A 20,920-nucleotide genomic window follows, 5' to 3' on the forward strand; every position below is an offset into this window, starting at 1 on the left:
TTCCAGGTGCTGCCTGCAGGGGGCGCCGCGGCGCCTCAGCCCTGGCTAGGCAGAAGCATGGGGGCCTGTGCCTCCCACTGCCTCCTCCTGCAATAATCCAGCTTTTATTTCGCCCCACCTTGGGGAGCAGTAAGGCAGGTGGAGAAAGAGAAAGGAAAGGAGAGAAGGGCGGAGAGATAGGCACTGGGATGTGGATTGTAAGCAATGAGGGAGCAGGAAGAGATGGAGAGAAAAGCAATGAAAAGAAAGGAGATTTCGGGAAAGCTAGCGGAAAGTGTAAGCACAGAAGAGGACTCGTAATATCACCAGCAATTTGCCTGAGTGGGATTTGTGAATAACAGTTGCTGTTTTTTTTTTTTTTTTTTTTTTTTTAAATAAATGTAGAAAGCCAGTTTTTTGCTATGTTGTTGTTTATGGGGGTCCACAGTAACCCTCAGTCACAACTTTTAATTCATTTGGGACCCTGAAGGGGCAGTTTTATCTTTACTTTTTTAAAAAAACACTTTTTAAAAATATATATATTTTCTTGATTTTTTTTTACAGAGAGGAAGAGAGAGGGACAGAGAGTTAGAAACATCGATCAGCTGCCTCCTGCATACCCCTACTGGGGATGTGCCCACAACCAAGGTACATGCCCTTGACCAGAATCGAACCTGGGACTCTTCAGTCCACAGGCCCGATGCTCTATCCACTGAGCCAAACCAGTTTTGGCCTTTTTTTTTTTTTTAAATCCCCACCCAAGTATATGTTTATTGATTTTAGAGAGAGGAAGGGAGAGAAGACATCACTCCCCGATCAGTAGCCATGGGCCCTGACTGGGAATCAAACCCACAGCCTTTTGGTGTATGGGTCAGTGCTCCAACAAACGGAGCCACACAGCCAGGGCCAGAAAGTCAGTGTTATAGATTATTTAACGCTGTGAATCTGGAGAGTGAGATTAGGCCTGGAGGAGAGAAAAAGGAAAAGTCCAGAGGCTTATAGGGGTGCTTTCAGATGAGATTATACACAAAAGAGAAGGTTAAAAAAACACCAGCAGCCTCCTTATTTACTGGATCTAGGGATTACAGTAATTTGGTGCATGCTCTATTTATTACAGGTGTAAAAGATACCGTCTTAATTATAAACAGTTTTTGAAGTTTTATAGGATATCACTTAAAAGAGCTTACTGTGTTACAAAGCCTTGTAGAGGTTCTTTAATCCTGAGTTTGTAAGGTTAGTTTTCTTTAAAAAAAAAAAAAAGTGTTGCTGTCCTTTATATCCTGTTATAAAGAAGCCAGAAAAAGGAAATTCCACAGCATAATTTGGTAAACAGTGCCTGTGTGCAATATTTCCTTTGTCAGAAGTTCATGAGTTCTTTAGTTTTGTTCTTTATAAAAAGTTAATATCACTCTAAGCATATTATTAAAGTGTCTATCAGCTTGCCTTTGGTGAGGTGTTAAATGTTCACCTCTTCTTTGGGCTGTTGGATTTATTCTTTTTCTTAGATAGCCATAGTCCATGATGTTAATTTTTCTGAAGAGTTGTTCACTTAAAAAATTTAATTATCTGGCCAATGGCAAGTAGTATATCTCTTTGTTGACTATTTGGGAGAAATTTATGATTATAAATTATAATTAAATAATTGGTAGTTTTAGAAATGACAAAGTAAAGAAAGGTTACTTTTTTTTTTGAAGAGACAAATCACTTTTAATCTGAAAAGGTATCTTGTAAATTAAGATCAATTTAATTGTTATGATGTTTAGACAAAAGAAAGGAATATTATGAGGCTGCTGATGTGTGGAGTTGAAATATTGGTTGGATTGGATGATGAAGCACATGTGCATATGCATATCTGGAGATAGCATTTGAATCTATATTATTAGTTGACTATTTAATCATAAAGTAGGATGTTAGGCTCTTGAGTGTTGAAATTAATTGGAATGTTTTTACTTTTAAGGTTGGGCGGTTTGAGATTAACCTGATCAGTCCAGACACTAAATCAGTTGTGCTTGAAAAGAATTTTAAAGATATCTCTTCTTGTTCTCAGGTATGTATTGAAGTAAATCATAGCTTTGAGGAAACCAACCAAATCCTGTTTCTAAATTAGCCACAAAGTAATTGGGCTTAAACATCTTCAAATCGGACTATTAACAAAAAAATTAAACATTTTAAGTGGATTTGTCTTAGGTTGAGAGTGTTCATGTGTTTGTGTCTATGTCAGTAACAAAAGCCTGCTTGGGTTCCTCAGTGTCAGAATAGCATGTCCTCATTTTCATCAGCCCTTTCTCTTCATAGCATCACTTCATTAAATTCTCCGCACTGCTGGAATTTTTATGGTGATGAGTTCTTTTGAAAAACACCTTCCTCCAAATCTTGGTCAATGGGATTTGTGGGCATCACTGAGTCACGCTTGCTCTTGACATCATAGTCGTCAGTAAAAGGAGAACTGGTACTTTCAAATTCTGTTAATGGAAAGCCTAAATTTTGAAAATGTTCTTTGGTTTATTTTGTTCTTTGGTTTATTTTGAATTCATAAACTGTGTCTTTGAAACTTATTTAAGTAACTGACACAGTTAAATGTGTACAAGTCATATTAGACACAAGCTAGTGTCCTGAATACCATACTGATAATTTAGAACATCTATCTAAAAGTTAGAACTACCTAAATATATTGTAAATATAGAAAAAAAATTGTGAAGATGTTGGAGTAGAGGGAGTATCTAAATCTAAATATGGGCATGTTAAAAATGCAAGGATGCCTCTGGAATAGAGAAGGATTAACTTCTTTCCTAGCAGGGTCACTTAGATATACCTACAGGGACCTGATTGTGCCAAGATCTCTTCCTATATTTTTAAAATATATTTTATTAATTTTTTTACAGAGAGGAAGGGAGAGAGATAGTTAGAAACATCGATGAGAGAGAAACATCAATCAGCTGCCTCCTGCACATGCCCTACTGGGGATGTGCCTGCAACCAAGGTACACGCCCTTGACCGGAATCAAACCTGGATCCCCAGGCTGATGCTCTATCCACTGAGCCAAACCAGTTATGGCTCTTCCTATGTTTTAATGTTGAAAAATCAAGACTTTTTAAAATTGATTTTTAGAGAGAGAGGAAAGGAGAGAGTGGGGGGAGAGAGAGAAACATTGATGTGAGAGCGAAACATGGATTTGCTGCCTTCTGCATGCTTCCTACTGGGGATCTAGCCCAGAACCCGGGCAAGTGCCCTGGCCTGGAATTGAACCAGCAACTTTTCAGTGCACGGACTGAAGCCCAACCAACTGAGACACACTGGTCAGGGCAAGACTGTCTTTAAAAAAAGATTGTTTTTGGAGTTAGCATTACATAGGTATGATATTCAGACATTTTTCCCTTTGAAAATGACAAGCTTTTGCATATCTTGTTAATTATCCACATCAGCCTCAGCGAAGGCTGTTTCATTTTGTTCTATTATATGAAGACATAAAATTAGGTTGTAAAGGTAAACATTTTCTACTCTAATAAGAGATAGAAGCAGCATATCTCTATAGGAAGAATATATTCCAAATTTCTAAATTCCCATTTAAAAGACAACAAATTGAGTAGAAAGATGATTCACTCTGATGGAAAACAGTATTTTATTGAGCATTCTCATAATTATCTGTTTACTCGGAGATCCTAAGCTCGGTGAGGGCAGGTGTTTTATTCTGTGGTGTCTTATTCTACAGAGCATCAGAAGAAGATGTGTTAACACAGTCTTCACACATAGGTATTCAGTAACTGTTGAGTGGATATTTCTACATGTAGGGCCTTGTGCCAAGTACTGGGGAGAGAGTGGTGTATAACTAGAGTGGTTACTGCCTCACTCCCCACAGAGCACAAAGAATCATCCTAAAAAGTGCCGCTTACCCCACAGTCCCCACGCCTTTCTGTAAGAAAACTGGCAATGTTCATTGAACACCCAAGAAAAAAAACTAGTTAAAAAAACAACAAACCCAGCTAAGTCCAATATGTAAAACTGGCAGTTCGAATGTGGCTTTTGCTCCCCAGCTTTTTAAAGTAATCTTTCTATTCTGACATTCTAAACAAAAATATGACAGAAATTTGTGGAAAAGCCTTTGAATGGAATCATTGTCAGGTGAACCCTTGCTCCTCACTGAGTGGCTCTGCTCTTATTCTCTCCCCAGAATTGAACTGATGTCACGTGGCCCCTTTCAGGAATAGGCCTGTTTTTTAACACATGCACACCTACTAACATTTCATTCTTCGGAATCTGTATGACTGTGTCCCTGGCAAGCAGGGGGAACAGGAGAGTGGTTTTCTGCACTGGAAACAGTGCCCCTGCCTGAAGACTCAGTGAGCTAACGAGGTCCTGTGAATTTTCCCCATTTAGTACTAAGCTAGTAAACGATAGTCTTTCATCACCAATGAGTTGTACCAGATGGAGCTGACTTTTACCTCATGAATTGTAGCCTCACTCCTCACTACAGATTTTTTCCTTTTCATCAGAGTTGATTTCCTCTCATCATATCTATTACCCGTGTTTCCCCGAAAATAAGACATCCTCTGAAAATAAGACCTAGCGCAACTTTGGGAGAAAAAATTAATATAAGACACTATCTTATTTTCGGGGAAACAGGGTAGGTCGCATGAGCTTATTATTACAAGAATAGTGGTTACCATTTAGCAAACGTGCCAGGAACTATGATAGATGTTTCTTAGTTCCAAATCACAAAAATGTTTTGCAATTAGTGCCATTTCCACCCTTTCATAACAAAGAAAACAGAGCCTCAGAGGTAATTACCAGCAACCCAGAATAATGCCTCATACCCACTAGGTGGTTGAACTAAGATCGAAACTCAAATCTGTCTGAATCCATACCCCGCACCCTGCACACATCTTTTTTTTCCTCATTGGGATTTAGGTTGACTGTAGGACAACTTTAAATTTTTGCCTACCTGGCTTTTCAAAATCCCATGCTTGCTATTAAAATAATAAGGTACTGTCTACTAATTGGCATGTACGCATTCAAGCTGACTGAGATTCACAAATGACTCAGAATCTTTTTAGTAAGTATAGCTGAGTTTATTTAGCTTAGCCTACATTCAGGGAGCACAGTGATCTGTGCATTTGGATAACTGACACCCGCAATAATTTCTTTAATGTATTGTTTTTCTAGCAAGCAAGGCTCCTTAAGGTCTCTAAATAGATAGACGTTCTGGTGTTTTTAATGCACACTTTAGGGACTTGTATGCCATTTAATTGGAGCATTGCTAGATGTGGCTTTTCTGATTCTGAGCCTCTTGGAAACAGGGTTTATGATGAATCACCAGACTGCCCCTTCACTGAGGAGCAGTTCATCATATTTTTCTCCTGTGGCACTGAGTAAACAATGTTTCTCTGAAATAATAATAATAATAATAATAATAATAATAATATATATATACATATATATATGTATATATATATAATATATATACACAATATATATATATATAAAAATAGAGTTTTTGGTCTCACCCTTTATTTTATGTATCAAAAGGCCACCATATAAATGTGGTATGACATTATGTTCCCTGTCACAGTGCTGTGAGGAGCCTGGTGGGAGTGTGGAAACACAGAACTAATGCTGATTTTCATAGCATTGATTAAAAGGACATATTCCCATAAACACCGCTTCTTTCCCTGCCAGGGCATAAAGCATGTGGACCACTTTGGCTTCATCTGTCGGGAGTCCCCAGAGACTGGGCTGAGCCAGTACATCTGTTACGTGTTCCAGTGTGCCAATGCATCTCTGGTAAGTGGCGTGGTTGTTTCTGCCCAGAATTCCGGCTAATGGGAGGCACGTCTCTTATGACCCAAGCCTCCCAGAATAGCCGCTAGTGGAAAAGGAAGAGGACACCTAGAACAGGCTCCGCTCTTCAAAGGAGCAACAAGCATAGGGAACACAGAAATGGCCATGGTCATTTTTAAGCTGAGATACTTTATAGATTTTGGCAAATCCAGTCATCGTACCAGAAGTATATTTAAAAAGTAGGAAAAGACTAATAACAGGAGAGCTGTTACTTTTTTCATTGCTCATGTAAGAATATAAGGAAGGCCACTCCCCTCGTATTTCCTTCATTGCTGTAACATCTCAGAATACATAATGCTACCGAGAATGACTTTGTTTTATTTCATTAGCCCTGTCCTCAGTTTGAGAATACCTCATTCTTTATGGTCTTTAGACTTCCTTTTCTGTCTCTGGAGTTGGAAAGTCAATTCATGTCTTCAACCCCCTCCACCTTTTATGGGGGCTGTTGGAGTTTGGAAGAAATATGTAAGGCACACTTGGAAATACATGCGAGTGAATAAAAATATATTGTTATTTCCCCCTAAAATGTCTTCCTTCCCCCTCTTCCCCCACTTGTGTTATCTTTCCTAGCCATTTTAACACAAACCTTTACATATATCACCATCATTTGAAGAAAAATGTTTCCTTAGACATACAATGATTCCTCCACAGACATTTCTCCCACACACACCTTACACATACTCAAACGAGCCGGACAGCATTCTCTTCATTTCCCTGGTGCATGATTCCGGCGTGGCTCTTGCCTTCCATAGTCTCAGCCTGGAGACTGCGAATAATCAAGAAATGGAAGTACATGGATTCCAAGGCACCTTCTGACTCGTGCCTTCTGGGTCTCAACCTTTTCCTCTAAGGATTATAGTATTCTTGCCACTGACCGTTTCTTATTCAAGAGTGGTCCATATGAGTTTTGTTCTCAGTCTAAGTAATTAATTACACCCATAGCAAATCCAAATGTTGGTATCCAGGTGGCCACTCTGTAATAGTTTAGTTCAAGATTTGAGAGAGAAATTGGAGGGACGGTGTGAAGTAGATGACAGTTGAAGGCACGGAAGTGAATGAGCACCGTGGGGGAAGTAGGAGAGAGAAAGCAAAGAGAACCAATGACTCAACACTGGGAAGTGCCCACCAATCTGTCACCCGTGCCAACTGCTTCACTGCCCCTGCTCAGTTCATTCCTTACTACTTCCCTTCTCTGTCCTTCTTTTCCATCTAAGACTGATTCTTCCACCAGTTTTTGGATCCTTTACTCTCCTCCCTTCCCCAAACCTGTCCTATGGGCCACATTTTATTTTGGCAGCTCAATGCATTTTCTTCACCTTCTATACCCCTGTTCACTAAATTCTATTAACTCAAGATAGAAATATTCCTTATATCCATCTTGCCTCCCTTTCTTCTCTGTCTGCTTCTTGACTCTGGGCATTTATCTTCTTACACTACTAGAAGCCTAATGCCTGAAATTCGTGCATGGGTAGGATCCCTAGGCATGGCTGGCGATCAGGGCCAATCTGTGGGGTGAACAGCAAGGCGATTGGGAGGCCCTTTGCTGGCACCCACATTGGCTGGCCTGACACTGCCCACTCGCCGGTCCCGCCCCCCCACTGCCACCACTGGTAGCCTCTTTCTTCCGGTGGGGCGATTGGGAGGCCCTGCTGGTACCTGCTTTGGCAGGCCTGGGGTCTGCGCTGAGCGTTTGCCCTCTGATGGTCGGTTCACATCATAGCAACTGGTCATTCTGCCATTTGGTCGATTTGCATATTAGGCTTTTATTATATAGAATTGCATTTGAGTTTTAACTAGTCTCCCCACCACTGGTTTAACCTGTCATCTAGCCACAGTTTCCTTGCTCACAACATTTCCTCATCAAAAACCAGTTTATGCCTCCTTGGTCTGGGACAAAAATCTAGATGGTTTAGCATGGCAAAGGGCTCCTCATTCTCCTTCAATCTCCACCCTTTCGTGACAACATCCGCACACATGCTGTTCTGTCCCCTAGCTGCTCTCCAGGCCAGACCTCAAAGACTGGAGTGACACTCGGTGTGATGTTGCTTTTGTTTGGTTTGCCGTTGAATCAGCAGATACTGTGTGCATGTGACACATGAGATCTAGGATTTAAGTCAGTGGCTGGGGCTCACAGAAGAGCAGTTCAAGTTCAGAGGTCACTGTTGGTTCTCGCATGGAGGGAAGAGCCTGCCACGTCAGACAGCCAGAGCCAGGGCTCAAAGCTTTATGCTCCAGGTGGGAAGGAGACCACGTGGGCCTCAAGGGTCCACCCTGCCGCTAAAGGAGGAGATGGTGCCGGCCTTCTTTATCTGTGTTCACATTCTCTTTCCTGCTGTGTCATTGGATGCGAAGCAGGCCTGGCCTTGCTCTCCTGTGGCCTGAGCCCACTTCCTCTTTCTTTCCTGCCACACACACGTTAGGATCCAGCTTACCTATCACATCCTGACGAAGCCGTCGCTTTCAGGAATCGACTTCAGTTGCTCTGTCCTCAGGGGGCTTGCCTTGTGCCTAGGTCACTAGCAGTTCTGACAAATCCCCACACTTATTTGTTGTTCACAACTTCCTACCCCACTAGACTGTGAATGCCACGGGGTTGGGGTTGGCACCATTCGTATTCTTGTTGTATCCCCTCAGTGCTCCTAGGATATTGGGGGCTTGGGAATAGTATTTTAGTGACTGAAAGTGTATTATTCTTAACTTCAAGCAATCCTTTTCTGAGTGCTGGGTCATCTTCGAGGACTGGGTGATCTACATTAAAAGGAAGACTGTGGAAACCTTTTTACTTCCAACCTCTTTGACAAGTCTTGCTTTGTTTGTAGTTTTAGTATATTTGTTTTACCCTCGTGCATATAGAATGAGTTTTGGAAACAGGGATTCAGAGTAGAAAGTCTGGGGACGTGCTGTGTCTTTCCACCCTAACAAGCTCCGTGACTAAGGCAACAGACAAAACTGGCTGAGAATGCCTTCCTTCCTGGTACATAGAAGCTGGACTAGAATCCCAGTTTGGGCACCATTATTCTGAAGGACAGGCCCATGCGAGAATCTTTGAAACTCTGTTTATTCTAATTTTATCAGAAGGCATCTTAACAGAGCAGCGAGTCATCAGAACTGCAAGCCAGGAGGAAAAAAAAAAAAAAAAGTAAATTTCCTGCCTCACAGAGGATGGCCCAAGCAGCTGACACATGGAACAAAACAACACAGTCAATTAAATGGTATAGGTCTGAGCACAGTGTTATGATTGATGTGGCTTGGCAGTTGTGTAAAACAGAATATTGTGAAACTACAACATGCTGACTTCTCTGAGTACAAAGAATACACAACCAGCATTTTTTTTTTTTCCTTTTTTGTAGCAATTGCTGTGAATTGATAAATAGTATGGTGTTCTGATGGGTGCCGGAGGGTGATACTGGAAGTTTAGAGGTTCAATACTCCTTCCTTCTTTTGTAAAATAGCTGTAGGTAGGTAAGTTAATTTTGTTTAACCAACCCCTGAAGTTTGTAGAAAATGCCATTTCTGTTTTCTACAAAATTGGTTTAAAAGGTGTCAAAAAATCAAAGTTATGTTACTTATATTCAAGGAAAAAGTAAAATCCCATGGACAACAATATCTAGGGAAAGTAGAACAATAACAAAAAAAGACCCAGGCTACCAAGACTTAAGATTTTAGCAGAAACCGGTTTGGCTCAGTGGATAGAGCGTCGGCCTGTGGACTGAAATGTCCTGGGTTCGATTCCGGTCTGGGGCATGTGCCTTGGTTGCGGGCACATCCCCAGTGGGGGGTGTGCAGGAGGCAGCTGATGGATGTTTCTCTCACATTGATGTTTCTAACTCTCTGTTCTTCTCCCTTCCTCTCTGTAAAAAATCAATAAAGCATATTTAAAAAAAAAAAAGATTTAAGATTTTACAGAGAGTTAGGCTCCATAATCTTTTGAAGTCTTTACACATTCTGTGATTTTTAAGAATTATTCTAAAATGCTATAAAAATACCTAAGTTTGGCATATAAATCTTTATGAACATTGTTTTCATTATGAATTTCACCTAGATATCATAAATTGGCTTTTTAAAAAAATCTCATCTTGTACTTTTTACTGGAAATTGACTTATGCCTGATGATAGCACTAAGAATACTTTCTTTTTGTTTGCAAATGATTGACTTATTTTTGCCCATTCTTTTACTTTTAATCTCTTTAACACAACCTATGAGTTTTTGTTGTATCTAAACAGAAATAATTAAGTTATTCACAATACATTAATTTGAAGTTGCAGTTTCATAGGCTATATGGGGGAAAAAAGGTGGATAAAAAAAAGAAAACATTTTAAATTTTAGAAATCTAAGTTTTTAGTAATATTTGTGGCAGGAAGGAATTGGTAACCACATTTCAGACATAATTAAAATGGCCTTTTGATTTATCTGTAAATAGGTAAAACATGAAAGTTTAGTATTTCCATTGGAGGCTTTTTACAAGGCAGTATTACTAAATATCAAATTATAACCCTGTATGAAAGCTAATCCCAAGATAAATCAGAAAAAACACCATAGAAATAAATGAATAGCTGCATAAGTAATTGAAATTGCATTTGAAGACACAACAAGGCAAATGAAATAGAAATGTGAAGGCATTAAACATGTAGTGATTTCACTTTCAAGAACTAGAAATCTTTACTTTTAATTACCGTATAAAAGAACACATTTTATGAATACTTCATTTTATTTATTTATTTATTTATTTAAAATATATATTTTATTGATTTATTCACAGAGAGGAAGAGAGAGGGATAGAGAGTTAGAAACATCGATGAGAGAGAATCATCGATCAGTTGCCTCTTGCACACCCCCTACTGGGGATGTGCCCGCAACCAGGTACATGCCCTTGCCCGGAATCGAACCCGGGACCTTTCAGTCCACAGGCCGACGCTCTATCCACTGAGCCAAACCGGTCCCGGCATGAATACTTCATTTTAATTCATAGAGTGATATAAAATAATTCATAAGCCTTATCAAAGATTGGTAATATAGTAAAACGTAACCAAATAGTGACTGGTGGCTTGGCATTTGAGCTCTCCTTTTAGTAAGAATGAAGTTTCTTTTTATTCTAAGTTCCACATACACTCAAATGAAGAAGTAGATTGAATCCCTTAAATATTAGGTTATTCTTCAACTAGGCCATAGGGGAAGGGGGGGGGCAGTCTTAAAAAACAAACAGTTTACAAGCATGGTGAATGGTTTTGAGTGCCAAAGGTAGTTCTGATGAGCCCTCAGCACTCCATAGCCCCCCATGCATAGCCCAGACTTTGAACGCAGTTGGGAAATCTACAGGTAACATCGATGGTTGTCTCCCAGAGAAGGCGGCATGGCCTGAGGTTGGCTTGACAGTGCTTGAGGATGAGCTGTTAGTTGACCTGAAGGAAGCAACCAGGAAACTAGAATGCTAGACTCACACTTATTGACTGGGTCATTGGAAGAGCAAGGAAGAAAGTAGCCGGCAGGTTTTTATTTTTTTATTTTTTATTTATTTTATTTTTTACAGAGAGGAAAGGAGAGGAATAGAGAGTTAGAAACATCGGTGAGAGAGAATCATTGATCAGCTGCCTCTTGCACACCTCCTACTGGGGATGTGCCTGCAACCCAGGTACATACTCTTGACCGGAATCGAACCCAGAACCTTTCAATTCCCAGGCTGATGCTCTATCCACTGAGCCAAACAGGTTTCGGCTAGCTGGCAGTTTTTAAGCTGCTGGCTCAGTGGTGAGACCAGCTGTGAGACAACACGATGTCAAAACTTAGTGTCACCTATCGGAAGCAAGACGATACTAAATGAGAAGCCACAGAGATAAGATGAGCAACCTTCATAGTCTTCCCCAACATTATTTAAATGGAATTCATTTCCCCCAGAACTTTGCTTGAATATATTTTGTTTCTACACTAAAAATGATCCAGAAGTGCTATCGGTGGGAGTGGGGGATCCCCTTCCCCATTGGGTGCTGGGGGTCAGGTCCTTATAATATCTTGAGAAAAAAGAATTTTCTGAGACTCCCACAGGAGGATGAGATGTGGTAGAAAGTTTTATTTTTGTGGAATTACATCCCTGCATTTGCAAAGCCCCATTTCCCTGAATCCAGTCCTGGAAGACGTGCAGCTGGGGATTCAGTAGAGGAGGAAGCAAAGGCAGCATCCAAAGTTTCCTTTCCCTGGGGAAGCCGGGTCCAGGTTAGCATTAGGCTCTTTGCAGCCTGTTAGTCCATTGTGTGGGGTCCATATGGCTGGGGGCCATGTGGGCAGATGCAGGGAAGCCGAGAGAGCGTGTCCCCTGCAACAGGCAGGCCTCCCAGAGCCAAGAGAGCAAGAACGCCCAGAGTGACCTTCTTTGTGTAGGGCATTCAATATCTCAAATCTTCCCACACTTGCAGTGGCCACGGCTACGCTGGCCTATGACCTGTTCCCAGGTGTGACTGACAGAGGTGCACCTTCCGTATTTCACCCAGACTTTCCTGGCCATGTATCTATTCATCACCTGTCCAGTCCCTTCCCCCAGTGATCTGTGGGGAACAAACAGGTAGCCCCCTGGGGAGTGTTTAACTGGAGCTTTCTGGCAAAGCTGCACAAATGGCATTCCTATATTTGGTCTTTCCTTTTGCTCCTTTCCAGTTATTCATAACTAGGTTCATTACAATGGTATCAGAAAGACAAAGTAAATGGGATACCCGTTAACCAAGTGAATAGTAAGCCTATTTTGCTGCTCACTATATATTGCAGGGGAAACTTCCAAAGTGACCTTTGTCTGAGGAACGACTTAAACAGAGATCTGAATGACTATCAAACTGGCTGTGCTAGCATAACACTTAGCGGGATTCAAAAATAGCATTCCAGTAACAGACCACTGTTATGTTACACACATTAAAACGGTCTAACTTTACCCAGCTTCCAATTAGATGTGTAATTGAAGGTCTGACTTCAAGACAGTATTTTCTAAGAGTTTTGTAGTCAGCAAAATTCTATTATGTATTATTTAGTCAGCATCAATAAAGTCTCACAGGGCTGTTGGGCTGTGATGTGTTTCTGTGAACGCAGACTTTTATAGACCTGCGCTTTGTTTCTTCCTGTAGGTGGATGAGGTAATGCTGACTCTGAAACAGGCTTTCAGCACGGCGGCCGCCCTCCAGAGTGCCAAGACCCAGATCAAGCTGTGTGAAGCCTGCCCCATGCACTCTTTGCATAAGCTCTGTGAAAGGATTGAAGGTACGGTATAGGTTGGCCTTTGCAAACGAGAAGTTTGCTTTGGCATTTGGGAAGTGAGAAAGTGGCTGTTGTCATCAAAAGCTTCTTTGTTTTGAGGTAAAACCAGGACCCAAAGAATCATTTCTCATGTTCAGTCAGATCTGTGTTGTCAGTCTCTCTTAGGTGCTTGGCTTCCTCCCCTTTCTTTCTCTCGTTTTTTTATTTTTAACTTTTTTTCTTTTTTTTTTTTCTGAGGACAGACTCAAGGAAGGAACTTGGATTTCCCACAGTTTTTAAGATGTGCTTTGTGCACAGTGGGAACTGACCAAATATTTGTTGAATGAATGAAGAGAGGCAAAACCATCTCAGAATATTGTCTATTTAAATCTTTCCTTTTTCAAACCCTTTTACTTGATGAGGTAGGCCTTCCCTTACAAGTTTAAGACTGGAATGAAATTGTGTGGTTTTGAGGGACATTTATTTTTATTTTTTTTCTTTATAATAATGAAGTTTAATATCCATGCCAAATAGAAACAGAATAATCTTTTAATGTGCTAAATTTCTACATGGTTTAAATAAAAAAAGTTTCTATTGCATTTGTGAAAAATGTCATAGAAAGAATTAATACATGAACTCTTAGCAACACAACATCATAAACAAACAATATACCATCCAGACACATTTTAATTTTAAAAACACAGATATATTTACTTATAACATACAGTGAACTTTTATGGTTTAGACTTAGAGTGAGCACTGACATAGAAATAAAAACCTAAATGCTCATAATTTGATCAAAACCAACAAGTTTCTTTACAAAGAGAAATTCTAAGCATAAATCATACACAAAACATGAGCTCAACTTAATCTTTACTTACTACATTGATAATCACCCATTATCATTGTACACATTAAAGATTTAAAGCACAAGGAAAACATTGAAGCAAAAACACAGACTAGATTTTCTCCAAACTTCTAAAATTGACTATAGTCATTCCCTTTTCTCACATGCCATTGCATTTATGACACAACTCAAACACTCAATTATACTATGTGGTTTAATTACATAGAAACTACAGATAATTCATTTGGTACCATTCATGGTTTTAAGCTAAGTTGAATCAATGAAACTAGCTCCATTAATTACCTCCTGATTTGATAGATGCTTTATGGTTATCTCAGCATTTCAAAAGTCTTCCCTAATTCCACACATTCTACTTGGTGGTATACTTCTTCATAAACAGTATTTTTCTTCCTTATCAACTTATGGGGACACACTTTCATTCTCCATCCAAGTCACTTAGACTTCATGGTAGGAAATATGCTAATTTCATGTGGTCAGAACAAAAATCAGACCCATCCATATACCTGGATAGTTTTTTGAGGGACGTTTAAACACGACAGTTGTGATATGGTAAAGCAGGTTTAGAAAAATGTTCTGAGGAGGGGAAGGAGCATGAGGGAGAGGTGACTGTGATTCACCTTCCTTTCTTCTTATGTCTTACTAACAAAACAGTTTTGATAAATACTGCATGGGAAGAGAACACAATTTAATGAACACGTGTTACACACCTCCTATGCACCGGGCACTGTGCTAGGCACTGGGGATTCAGAGGTAACTGAGATGAGGACTGTGCCTCTAGAAAGCTTGCTGGTTAGAGAGCAAGACCAGCATGAGAGCCAATAAATACAATTCAGCTTGATCGGCGTTACACTAGATGGGGAAAGTGCAAACTCCAGAACACAGCGGAGCATGGTCTCGCCATTGCAGGTGCAGATTGTGGTTTCCCTTCAGGAGGCAGCAGAATCACAGGCACATGGCAGAATCGATGATAGACAGTGGTGTTTATTGAATATCCATTCAACTCTGTGATCAAGGACTATTTAAATGTAATATTCAGATTTTAAAACTTGTAATAGTAATTTTATTTATTTAAAAAAATATATATTTTATTGATTTTTCACAGAGAGGAAGAGAGAGGGATAGAGAGTTAGAAACACCGATGAGAGAGAATCATCGATCAGCTGCCTCTTGCACACCCCCTACTGGGGATGCGCCCGCAACCAAGGTACATGCCCTTGACCGGAATCAAACCCGGGACCTTTCAGTCCGCAGGCCGACGCTCTATCCACTGAGCCAAACTGGTCCCGGCTGTAATAGTAATTTTATAGATTACAACGTTACTTTCAAACATATATTTAACTTTTCCAGACATGGACTTCTTTTGATGGATGGTAAAGGGAATATTATAAATCTGTGGAGGAAAGGCTGAATTACTCAAGATATGGTGGGTGTTGGATCAAAGAGAGGAAGATTCCTCCTCCTTATCTTACTGAATTTCACGGTAGATGGATTAAAGTCCTTGGTGTGTAAACAAACAAAATATTAAAATCATTAAAATAAAATAAGACCATTGTTATGTATGTTCTTAAACAAAGCACCCTTTAAGACATAAAAATGGAAAACTATTAAAAGAAGACATTGACAGATTTGAGTTTATAAAAATTTAAAATTTTTACCTAACAACAACTGTTTACTTAGAAGTTAAATGCTAAGTGACAAATGAGGAAGTAGCAGGCTGATATTCAGAATTTGGAAGAACTCTTATTACCTACTAGGAGCCCAGTGTGTGATTCCAAATTGCATGGCACCACCCACCCTGCCCACCCTGCCCACTCTCGAGTCACTGGCCCCGCCCTGCCTTGCTCCCCAGACCCCACAGCAGCCATGGCGCTGCCGGTCTGTCCAGGCCTCCCTTGAAGCAGCCGAGGCCATTGCTGATCAGACCTTCCCCCAGTGTAGGCGCTTGGAGGCCCCTGCCACCTCATCCCCTATGCTGCACATGCAACCTCCTACTGTCCGGTTAACCCGTTATGGCGTTCCCATTAATTAGCATATTTCTCTATTATATCTATATAGATAAGAAAAAGATAAAGCCACCAGTAGGAAATGATGCAAATCATATTAAAAAACACCCCTCTGAAAAGGAAATTAAAAGGCCCAATAATAAAAATGAGAAGATGTTCAATCTTACTACTGGTCAGAGACATGAAAATTAAAACAATAAGTTACTCATCAGATTAACTGTTGGTGAAATTGTATGGATATTGGTACATTTATGTGATATTGATGGGAATGCAAAGTAGTATAGACATTTTGGGAGGCAATTAATAGAGACTCACTAACTTAAAACTGCATAGACCCTGTTAATCAGGAGTTCTATGTTGTAATAAAAGAAACTCTCATATAGGTTCAGAAGGGGACATTTTTATTTTTTAGGTTGTATTATTTGTAAATAACCGAAATTGGAAAGAACCCATATGTGCATCAATAATGTAATTGAAGTGTGTTCATGAAGTGTGTGAGCAATGAATGGGAATGAATTTTAACTGTTTATCAATGTGGATACATCTTAAAATTATATTATTGAGTGAAAAAAATAATTTGCGGAATAACACCTACACATTGATGCTATCTCTGGGAAAAAAACATAAAATGATACCTTGTATTTTGTTAACATGAAAAAATATTAGTATTTACTTATTTAAAATGTTTATATCTTTAATTACCACATTTAATCCTTATGAGCAAACAATAACTGTACAGATCACCCTTTTATCAATATATTTTAAAAATATATTTTTATTGATTTCAGAGAGAGGAAGGGCGATGGAGAGAGAGAAACATCAATCATGAGAGAGAATCACCCATTGGCTGCATCCTGTACCCCCCTTTATGGGGATCAAGCCTGCAATCTAGACATGTGCTCCTGATTCATAGGTTTGACGCCCAACCACTGAGCTACGCTGGCCATGTACAAAAAATTGGTCTATTTTTAGACTTACAAAGAAGTTGCAGGGGGTTTCCAAATATTCCACCCCCGTTCTCCCACCTCTCCCACTGTTAACATCTTCAATAGCCCAGTGCAGTGATCAGAACAGGATATTAACATTAATACAATAGTATTATCCAAACCAAACACTTTATTTGATCGTCACCATTTTTTTTCACTCACGTCCTTTCTTGTTGTTCCAGGATTTCAATCAGGATCCTACATTGTATACAATTGTTATTTCACCCTGGACACCTGGCCTACCATTCTCCCTCAGTCTTGCTTTGTCTTTTATGATGTTGGCATCCGCAATGAGTATTGCTGTTATTTTGCTAAATGCCCCTCAGTTTGGCCTGTTGATGTCTTCTCACATTTGGACTGAGGTTCCTCCTCCCTGAGCAGAGCACAACAGAGTGGTGCTGGCATCCTTTTCAGTGCATCATATTATGATGTTCACAGGTTTTATCACTGGTCAGATTAACCTCATCACCTGGTCAGGGTGGTCTCAGGAATGTTCCACTATAAAAGTACTATTGTACTTTTGATCCCAAATATTTTAGGGAAAACAGTTGAATCTACTCAAATCTCTTTTCTTTCATGCCTTTGCCACTGATTCTATGAAAGGCAAATTTAGCTCAACTTATAATGTTCTGATATTTTTAAATTGTAGGACTTAATATTACTTGGGTTAATAAATATAAAGCATATATATATATATATATATATTTACTGGCAGTGACTATGCCCCAAATGTTAATAGAATAAAGATGAGTAATATTTTCCTCTGTGAGTTTTTAATTTTCAAAGCTCACTCTATAAAAATAAGTCAGGTGTCTGTGTAGACAAAGGTAAACACTTAAGAGTAAAGAAGTGCCTTTGTATTTCTCTTTTTAAAAACTACATTGTAGTGAATTTTAAAATATATTCTCTATTATAGAAAAGAAGTTTTTAAACCTTCCCACAAATAGTCTGCCAGAAGGTCACTCTAACAGGACAGGGTGCTATAGCAGGTGGGAAGGACTCTCTATATATGTGCACAGGGCTGGGCCTTAGTTTGGTGGCACCCAAAGTGTTTATAATTTTAAAGACCTTTCTAAAGAAAAAGCGTACAAATTATGAATCCAGAATTAGCTAGGCCCTTCCTAAAACTTAAAAGGGAATCTGAAATGTAAGCTTCCCTGAGAGGCTGACACTCTATCCACTGAACCCAACTGACTAGGGCTCAATTATGCCCTCTTGATTTCACTGTAGTGCTCCAAGGTTTGTTGTATCTCCTTGAGAAGATGTAACCTCGGAGCCTGTTGACAAAGGGATAAGCTGTGATACATGATATACATTCTGATTTCTGCAGCTGCAGAAATAATACTTATGCATGCTTATAATATAATACTTATGCATGCTTAAAATAATACTTATGCATGCTTAATACTTATCCCCATCATTTTCCTTAGGTCTCTACCCCCCAAGAGCCAAACTGGTCATTCAGAGGCATCTCTCATCCCTGACAGATAATGAGCAAGCTGACATCTTTGAACGAGTCCAGGTAACCTTACTTAAAATCCTCACAAATAAGATATAAGGAATGAGAATTGGATCCTGTTTTTCTAAGTTCATTTTCTTATTTCCGTATCTGAAGTTAAACATTGTACCATTGGGTAGTAACTAGAATGCCACTAGTACTTGTGCTTCTAAGAGCAGCGAAATGCTGAGCTTTATTTAGGTTTGTATGCCAGATGGATAAAACCGAGTGGGAATAAAATTAAACGAGAGAAGCCGTGTTGTCACAGTGTGCTCTTGGTTTGTCTGTTCAACAGAAAATGAAGCCAGTCAGTGACCAGGAGGAAAATGAACTTGTGATTTTGCACCTGAGGCAGCTGTGTGAATCCAAGCAGAAGACACACGTTCACATCGGAGAAGGCCCATCGGTGAGGAGAGGTTCTTCCTTGACCTTGTTTTGTTTCTCTGTGCAGTCAGATTACCACAGAAAGTGGGAAAGGGGTTTCCTTCCTTTGTGTTCTACCTTTAGGGCTCCACTCCTATCAGATTTATTTGTCAGGATTTTAGGAGTTTCTTAGGAAATTCAAGTGGGCATTGGCACATTGAGATAAATAAATAATAATGGTTTTACAATGTGAAAACATTTGTGGGGTGTTTTCTTTAGGGTATAAAGTAATTTAATAACATTTCACGGTTTAGGCTGAACAGGAATTTTAGGTTACATTAATCTATTATTTTATTTTAAATTTATGGGAACATGTTGGGGAAGAAACTTTCCTCCACCCTTCTAGGCTTTTTTTTTTTTTTTTTTCCTGCTCTAATAATCAAGTAGCAAATGAATACGAGAAAATAACCTAATTTAATTACACACTTGTGTACGGGAACCCTACATGCTTGAGAGTCAGGGATCCCATATACAAGAGAGGTTGCATTTCAGAAACAGAAAGGGAAATGAGGACTATGTGACATTCTGAGGTAAGGGTGCCTTTGGCTTCTGAGGGGAGGAAAGTCATTGTAGGATGATAAAAAGAGCAGATGTTCAGTAATTAGAAGTTTGCCCTGCCCTATAGATAGGTCATAAATTATTTCTTTTAAAAATAATTTTATGGATTTCAGAGAAAGGAGAGAGAGAGATAGAAAAATCACCGATGAGAGAGAATCATTCATCAGCTGCCTCTTGCACGCCCCCCCAACTGGGGATTGAGCCTGCAACCCAGGTTTGTGCCTTGGCCGGGAGTCCTGGTACACAGGCTTACACTCAACCACTGAGCCACACCAGCCAGGCAGTCATAAGTTATTTCTGGTGATAACTTCTATTGTGGACAAGACCCTTAATTTAAATTCTTTATGGGAGAGGCAAGTTTCTTGTCAGTCCACAAGGTCTTGATTATTAAGTAGCAAGCACCAAAGAAGCAGTAATATCATGGAGACAGCTATTCTGGCTGCAAACTAATGAATGCTCTTTTTGTGCATATGGTTTAGAATGTGTTTTCAGTTCCATATAAATAAAGCAAGACCACCATCAACAGCATATAAAGAGCTGATGACACATTTACTTCTTAATAACACTAATTCAGGTTACATCTTTATTTCACTTTATTCAGAACAAGCACATACTACTTTTTTCCTTTATTGATTAAGGTATTACATATGTGTCCCCCCCCCCCCCACACACCTTTGCCCTCCTGGTGTCTCTGTCCATTGGTTATGCTTATATGCATGCATATAAGTCCTTGGGTTGATCTCTCCCCTTTACCCCCACCCTTCCCTTCCCTACCTTCCTTCTGAGGTTTGACAGTCTGATCAATGTGATACAAATCACATATCATTTTATTAGTGATTCCTTAACTTATTCATTGAATAGGCTCTTCCAGAGAACCATCTATGAGCCAACCTGTGTGATAATGTGAACAAAACTTTGAAGAATAATGATGCTTTCTCCAGAGAAGGGCTCAGGTATTCCAGAAGGCTTACAAACAGTTAGATGGAAATCCATAATAGAGGCAACAAAGTAGCTTAATATATATATATATATATATATATATATATATATGTATATATATGTATATATATGTATATATATGTATATGTATATATAAAATTGATTTTTTACAGAGAAGAAGGGAGAGGGATAGAGAGTCAGAAACATCGATGAGAGAGAAACACCAATCAGCTGCCTCCTGCACACTCCCCACTGGGTATGTGCCCACAACCAAGGTACATGCCCCCAACTGGAATCAAACCTGGGACCCTTGAGTTCACAGGCCGACACTCTATCCACTGAGCCAAACCAGCCAGGGCCAAAGTAGCTTTTAAAAGGATGTGCAGTGAGCACAAAAGTAGCTATGTCTTTGCTTTGGAGCTGGAGTAGAGAGTAGGGTAGAGGGAAGAATGAAAGAATTCAAGAGGAATATTTTTTTGTGGGGTGAGGGGAAGCTGGATTTTAAGGGAGATAAAGTTTGCTAATCAGAGAAGTTGAGGAAGTATGTTTGAAGAAAGGGGCATTGAGCACAAAGTTGTGTAGTAACTCTGTGACCAGGAGTGAACACGTGGTCCATGC

General features: G+C 39.7%; 1 protein-coding gene across 2 annotated transcripts in view; it reads left to right on the forward strand.

Annotated features, from left to right (window-relative positions):
* The window catches only part of TBC1D4 (TBC1 domain family member 4), a 187,712-nt gene that overhangs the window by 113,191 nt on the left and 53,601 nt on the right, over positions 1-20,920 (forward strand). For both annotated transcript variants that reach the window (XM_084876473.1, XM_084876474.1), the window contains exons 2-7: positions 1-6; positions 1,937-2,026; positions 5,653-5,757; positions 12,919-13,051; positions 18,315-18,406; positions 18,678-18,788. The exon at positions 1-6 is cut by the window's left edge and continues 576 nt beyond it. In XM_084876473.1, coding sequence (XP_084732599.1) covers positions 1-6; positions 1,937-2,026; positions 5,653-5,757; positions 12,919-13,051; positions 18,315-18,406; positions 18,678-18,788 — 537 coding nt within the window. The remainder of the gene's footprint in view (positions 7-1,936; positions 2,027-5,652; positions 5,758-12,918; positions 13,052-18,314; positions 18,407-18,677; positions 18,789-20,920) is intronic.

This window comes from Pipistrellus hanaki (genome assembly GCF_964339955.1).
Source record: "Pipistrellus hanaki genome assembly, chromosome: 3".
NCBI lineage: Eukaryota > Metazoa > Chordata > Mammalia > Chiroptera > Vespertilionidae > Pipistrellus > Pipistrellus hanaki.